This window comes from Aythya marila (genome assembly GCF_965140915.1).
Source record: "Aythya marila genome assembly, chromosome: Z".
Lineage (NCBI taxonomy): Eukaryota > Metazoa > Chordata > Aves > Anseriformes > Anatidae > Aythya > Aythya marila.
The window spans coordinates 79,787,899-79,795,154 of NC_139080.1; the positions used below are offsets into that span (position 1 = coordinate 79,787,899).

A 7,256-nucleotide genomic window follows, 5' to 3' on the forward strand; every position below is an offset into this window, starting at 1 on the left:
CCCTACAAGTAGAAGCAGAGCTAGAAACATATTTAGAAACGAGTTTGAAAAGACAGTATTTTTATTCTATTTCAGAAGCTCAGGTCTGCTCTCAGAAACAAGAGAGAAAAATGCTCTGAGGCTAATGAAGTCTGAAATACTATGCCTGAAAGAAAAACATTATTCTCACTTCATTTGTAGATCTGTGATCCCTGTTTTTGCAGAGAAGATTATTTCCTAAGGAAAAAATTAAAACCACAGAACAATTACAGGCAAGACAAACATTTTAGAACTCATTTGGTAGAACAGGCCAAGAACTTCTTGTGATTTCTAGTCTTAGCATGACCATAGTCACTTGCTTTGCTGCTGGTTCTAGTTCTCATCTTAGTAGCCACTGGTCTAACAACTCGCTGACCAAAAGTGCGAGTTATTTATATTACATCAGCTGCACATCTGACAACCAACATTGCTTGGCTTACAGTTATGATCATCGCACATTGGTCTGTACCAGGTCCACCTCACCCGTGACATGATTTATGCACTAATTTCTAGTGTGCAAGATGCAAAAACACACAAGAAGTTTGTAGGATATCTTGCTTCTTTCATTTGTGTCCTGCTGCTTCAGCAGCTCAGGTTCAGTAATATGATGAACTTCCACACACAGTTTTGCTTATTTATTTAAATTTAAGCAGACCATGGCTTTTACATATACTCTTAAATACAGCATTAAGTACAAAGCAATGACTTCACGTTTTTCGCAATACATGGTTCGGGAAAAAAAAAAAAGTGTCATTTCTTCCTACAATGTCTTTTATCCCTTACTTATGTAAGGGATCATCATGGAGAATGGTTAAAACAAAACTTTTGCCTTTTAAACCTTGTGTTACCTTGTACACTTGCTAAATACTGAATAATCACAAATGTAAAACATTTCTGTTTTGCTACGTGAAGATATTCTTTTAAAAGAGCTGTAAGAAAGAGTCAGTAAGATATAAACTGAAACAGCACCTACAACAAAAACCGTACAGCAACCTTTATGAGTTTTATAAGTGTATTCCTTATTTAGCAGAGATAAGTAATGGCCTGTGGCATTCACTTCAACTAGAGCCAAAGATCACTGGGACATTGGTTTCTCACCTGGCATCTACATTGCCAGGTCAAAGTAACTACAGTTTATTTTAGATCTGTGAAATTTATCTCTGTTTTCTAAGTGGGTCAGGCTATCACCGACAGGAAAGAGCAATTTCGAGACTTAACCCCATGGCTCTGGGGAGTTCGCAGAATTTTATATGCCTCAGTTTATCTCTGCCAAATAAGAATCTCTAAAATGAAAACATTTCATCATTGTTAGGTGGTTTTGTACCTGGCAGCCTCTTCAAACTGTATGTCATCCATAGACGCTGTCACACAAGACACACCAGCGTGTTTCTCAGCTTCAAGAGACACACAAGGACAGACAATTACTACACTGCACTTGCAGCAAGCCATTCACCTATATATTTGCAAGTCTGAAGTGGAGCCTTTAGAAAAAAAGGCAGCTGAAATAAGATTAATACTTACCATGATGTAAAGGTAACACCAGGAAATGAGACTAGATGATTATAATGATTCTCCTGAGTTTGAGAAGCTCTAACTATTTAAGGTCCTCCTCTAAAACTGAGCATTCTGAATGAGAGCTATCAAGCATTTTCCAGGGGAAAAGAGTATTAACAGGTATACAGAAATCCCAGAAACCAACCTCAAAATGAGAATGCTGTGGATGTCAGCTATGTTAAACCTGTCTAGAAGGTTATGTCACTTGAGAATTCTCAGACACAGGAGAAAGACCTACTGGCTTGACAATATGGTCACAGCAGTGGAAAGCAGGTAAGTACATGCCCCCAGTATTATATTAAAACTGCAGGATTATAAAAAACGCAATCAAGATTTAAACATTGGAAAAGAGTATTTACTTTTTGTAACAAATTGAAAATATTGTTTTCGAAATGTGTAGTGTTCTTCATCTCATAGATTACAAAAAATAATACATCCAATTTGTATTAATTAGAAAACATAATCTTGAAAAGGTAAGTATCTCTGCTGATAATATTTGGGAGTCCAACAGTCATCTTTTTATATTAAGTTATTGTGATTTACTATTTATTTGACCATAGTGCCTAGAGTTTCATATCACAGACCAAATTCCTCATCCTCTAGGGTCTATGGAGCAGGCTCCCCAGGGACATAGTCACAGCAGTGTCTATAGGAGTTTAAGAAGCATTTGGACTGCGCGCCCAGTCATACGGCTTGAATTTTTGGGTAGACCTTCATGGTGCCATGAGTTGGTCTCAATGACCCTTATGGGTCCCTTCCAACTCGGAATATTCTACGATTCTGTGATTCTATGAGTCCATGTAAACACAGGGAACCCCAGCTCCAGAAAGTTTCCTGGGTGATGTAGCCAAAAAAAAAAAGAGTCCTAGGAAACGTGGACAACAGTAGTCTGCCCAACAGAGAAGTTCTCACTCCCATGGAGCCCAACAATATTATTGTGACCATTGGTGGAAAAGGCTTGGAGGAACTGGAGAGAGGGTGGTGCATAAATTGTATCATTACCTGAGGAATTCCTTTTTAAAATATGAGGGTAAAACACGTTAAGGCACTTATCAGAAACACAACAAACTGTGCTGAAGGGAAGAGGTCACTAAAGACTAAGAGGCTAGAGTTGCCACAGCCTAATGCAAGATGATGAGTAAGACTGTGATAGATCATAAACAGCCTCAAAGTGGAGCAAAGAGACAGGTGGATCAAGCCTGAAGCTGCAGGTCATGGAACAAAGGAGGTACAAAATCCAGGCACCTGCAACTGCAGCAGCTGGCACTACCACAGGGGAAAGGTGCAAAAGCCAAAGAAATCCCTGCCTGGCATGCTGCGTTTGCTGTGACACAAGTCCCAAGCTAGGGAAAGCATTAAAAAACTTGTGTGTGCAATGGGACTAGCTGTGTGGCACAAGTCAAATAAAGCAAAAACAATCACTAAAGGTGGACTGAAAGCAAGCTCCCCTGTCAGGTTTGCAGCGGATGGGGATCACAGATTTGCAGAAGTCCAGGGAGCAGGCACCGACCATCGCAGCAGCTGGGGCTCTGCTGCATCAGGGCAGGGACCCGAGTTACAGGCTTTATACCACCAGTGAGCAGACTCTCCATGAAGAGTGCTTTTAAGAGAGAAGTCACCAAAGGGCTGGAGCCAAGCCGTTCCCCAGTGCCACCATAAACCCCTAACAAACACGCGGTCACCCTGGGAAGCTGAACCCTGCCAGGTGGTTGCCGCATGGGACAGGTCCTCCAGCATCCCACAATTTTGTGGGTACAGCCACAAGCCACCAAGCATGACACACGCCTAGACAGCCAGCACACCACACTGCGTGCCTAAAAACACCCATCTGGGCAGCAGCTCCCCAAAAACCAGCCGCTATCCCCTACCAGCCCTCCTGCGCCCCGCAAGCCCACGCCATGCACCGGGAGCTCACTGGCTGGCGGCAGTGCATTTGCCTGGTGTTTGCTCGCTTCTAGAAGTTAGCTGAGGGGTGTTAGAAGTTGTTTTTTAAACCGGTGTTTCTTGTGTTGTTTTTCTCCGAATATGTTTAAATTAGGGCTTTTTTTCTTTTTTGCTTTCCTCGAGCACCTCTCATCGCTCCATCCCCGATCCATCCATCTCCCTGCTAGCTCTGGCTGCACCCTCTCACCCCACACCACCTCAGTACCCCGCTCCTCACCCCAATCCCCCCCCCACGACCCTCGGGGGCACAAAACCACCCCATTCCCCTCCTGCCACCGGCAAAAGCCAGGAGGGAGCCGCCGCTTTCGGGGCGAGGCAGCGCCCACAGGGGCAGCCCGAGGGGCCGGGGGGCTCCGGGGCAGCAAATGGCGGCGGGGGCGCCTCAACCCCCGGCTCCCTGAGGCGGTGCCGTGGTGGTCGCCGTCCCCCGGGGCGCCGCCGCCCCTCTACCTGCCAGGCAGGCGGTGGCGTCCATCCACTTGAGGAGCTGCCCGGCGCTCAGCTCCCCGCGGTGGTTGGCGTGAGCCGGGAAGATGGCCTGGCACATGCCGACATCGCCGCCCGCCACGCACCGCTCCATGGCGCCGCGGGCAAAGCGGGCAGCAGCAGCAGCGGCGGCGGTGGCTGAGGCTGTCCCGGGCACCGGGATGGGACGGGACGAGCCGGGCAGGGCCGTGCCGCCCTCCCCGCTCCCTGCCGGGACGGTCCCGCCCCACCATGGCCGTGGCCGGGCTGGAATCGCCCCCCTCTGGCCGCCGCCGGGCTGCGGTGGGGCGGGAAGGTGGCTCCGCCATGGAGGTGGCAGCCGGGGGGTGCCGGGGGGTGCCGGGGGCTGCCGGCCTGACCTGGGCGCTGAGGGGGACACACGACGCCTCAGATTTGATGGGGAGCTTATATATTTATTTATTTGTTATCCCTGGATGTTTGATCAGCCTCTCTGTCATCTAGCAGTGGCTCGCTACCCGCTGTTCCTAACCACAGGCTTCCCATGTTTATTAAAAACAGACTGGAATACTTTTTTTTTTTGTGCCGTGAATGTTCGTCTAAACATTGTTAAAGATCCAGCTTTAACCTGTAAGAGCAGGGAAAATTTGAGTGTTAACCAACCTGCCACGCCACGATCAGAGCTTCTCGGTACTGTAGGGATTTTCTTCCCACATGGTCTGTTCCTGCCCTCACACTCTTGTTCCCTTCCGTGTAGCTTTCACACCTGTTTAACATGTAGCTCTGATCAGGGAATTGGCCCAAAATATTTATCTGTCACCTGCTGTGAGATCAGGAGCTACAAGGCTGTTGCTATCACAGACAGGTAAAAGAGAAATCTAAAGCTGCGCACATCTAAAATTTTCTGAAGCATGTGGAGGAGTACAGGCTTGGGTGAGGGGTCATCAAACCTCTCATTTTAGAGAAACAGGAAAGCTAACTTCTCTCATTTCTTTTGGGATGAGGGAAGCTGGTGTTTGGTACTTCTCACACCAGAACTAAACGTACCTCCTGACTTATAAAGTGTGTCACACAGCATAAGGAGATGGGGGCTGCCCTTCAAGAACAGGAATGGCCACCCAGGATCCAAATGAGGTCTCCACATGGCTGCCATGGGTTTGAACACTTGGCAGACATGGAGAGTGAGGTTGAAAGACCTCACAGCCTAAAATGTAATTTTCCCAAACTAGCCTCTACTTCCATAAGCCGCCTGTTTTTTCTGCCTTCTGTGCCACTCCTCTGACTCTGTCTGCTGAAATAACCGAGTCAGATGTCTCTCATACAGCTGGCTTCAGCATCTCCTTTGTCTGCAACCCCTTGTATTCCTTTAGCTTCTTACACGGTCTCCATTGGAGTAATTGAGTGTTTTGCAGTCTTGTGTATTTGTCCTCATAAAACATCCGAAAGGCCAGTATTGTTCTCTTTTCACAGCTGAAAAATTAGAGAAATTAAGTTACTGGCCCAAGTTCACAGAGGAGATCAGTGTGGCAGATAAAGTTTCCCAGTAGAAAAGTGCCTTATGTGGTCTGGTGGTCAATGCTGGAAAAAGTTGGCCAGACCAACACTACCTTAAGGCAGACTCTGGGAGGCATCATTGTAAAATGTCAGATTTCTCTTTACTGATGCCCGCTGTGGTGAGAGGAACAAGGGGTTAAAGACAGATAGCAGATGCCTTACATCCAAACCCACACATCACTGAGTTAGAGCCTTTGGTGAAACTGCTCTTTTTAATTGAGAAATGGTGGTGACTTAGAGTGAGCTCGACTTTAAAGGTTTGGTTAGCTGGCTAAAAAATTGGCTTTCCTTCAGAAGTTGCTTGCTAATGTCGTTTTTAAAAGTGTTTGTCAATAAATGATTCTCACTTAATGGCTTGAGACTTCTTGTGCTAAACTAAAATAGTAAAAACAAAACCAAGAGGAACAGGTGCAGTACTGTTTTAAATGCTTTTACAAAGGAGAAAGGATTATCCTCTCCTATTAACATATACTTGTAATTGAAGCAACATAATTTTGAAGGCTTTGTGCAGCACAATAGCACATCTCACGAGTGATGTGGTGAACAGGACACAGAACAGTACCTGTAGAGTAATTGTGCCAGAAGAGGTAAGGCACCTTATTATTAAAAGATGAGTTCAGTATTAGATGTGGATAAATCTTCTGGAAAATAAAGCCATTTTATGTAGCAAGAAGTACTGCTCAATCATACGGTATACAGGCAGCTAGCAGCCAGTTCAACTGATGTAGCTATACCAGACTTGACCTTCAGCCAAGCTAGACCTTCGTCCTGGTTTCAGCTAGGACAGAGTTAATTTTCCTCCTGGAAGCTGGTATGGTGCTGTGTTTTGGGTTCAGGATGAGAATAATGCCGATAACAAACCGATGTTTAGTTGTCTTACACGGAGCCAAAACCATTTCAGCTTCTCACGCTGCCCTGCCAGCCAGGAGGCTGAGGGTGCAGAAGGATCTGGGAGGGGAGAGAACCAGGGCAGCTGACCCCAGCTGGCCAAAGGGATGTCCTGTACCATGGGGAGTCAGGCTGAGCATTGAATATGGGGTAGCTGGCCAGGGTGGGGGGATCACTCACTGCCTGGGGACGGGATGGGCATCAGTCAGTGGGTGGTGAGCAATTGCATTGTGCGTCACTTGCTTTCTATGTTCCATTATTGCTAATTATTATTATTACTACTGTTATTACTGTTGTTATTACTGTTATTATTTTTGTTGTTATCATCATCTTAATCATTATTTCTCTTCTTTTTGTGTCCTTTTGATCTGTCTTTATCTCAACCCATGAGCCTTACCTTTTTTTTCCCCCCGATTCTCTCCCCCATTCCACGGGGAGGTGGAGGTGAGCAAGCGGCTGTGTGGTGCCTGCTGGTTAAACCACAACAACCTTATTCTGAGAAACATTACAGAGCAAGGGGGTAGTAAGGGAGGTCTGATTTAGAACCAAAATTTCTCAGAAGCCCATAATCTATAACTGTGTGTTAGCTGTCTACCAAAATTCCGTCAATGTTTAAACAGATGCGTGCAAGACCAGAGAGCTTCAGGGTCCTTTGAGAAACTACAGACTAATGTGATAATCGTGACAACATGTTCACAAATCTTTTCTTACCAGTGGAGTCAGCAGATGTGGGACGTGCCTCCAGAGCGGCTCTTTTGGGTAACATTTTAAATACAGATGTCAGTTACTTCAGTAAATTGACCAGAATATGTAGCTATGCATCTTTATATGTTTCTATTTTCTTGAAATAAATA

The 7,256-nt window shown here is 45.8% G+C and overlaps 1 protein-coding gene across 1 annotated transcript in view; it reads right to left on the reverse strand.

The window, feature by feature from the left end:
- ACOT12 (acyl-CoA thioesterase 12) overlaps positions 1 to 4,146 on the reverse strand; it is a 32,590-nt gene extending 28,444 nt beyond the window's left edge. Inside the window, exons 1-2 of the mRNA XM_082784416.1 lie at positions 3,967 to 4,146; positions 1,343 to 1,412 (exon numbers count right to left, since the gene is read on the reverse strand). Of these exons, the coding sequence (XP_082640542.1) occupies positions 1,343 to 1,412; positions 3,967 to 4,096 (200 nt within the window). The 5' untranslated portion in view covers positions 4,097 to 4,146. The remainder of the gene's footprint in view (positions 1 to 1,342; positions 1,413 to 3,966) is intronic.
- Between the last annotated feature and the right edge of the window lie 3,110 nt (positions 4,147 to 7,256).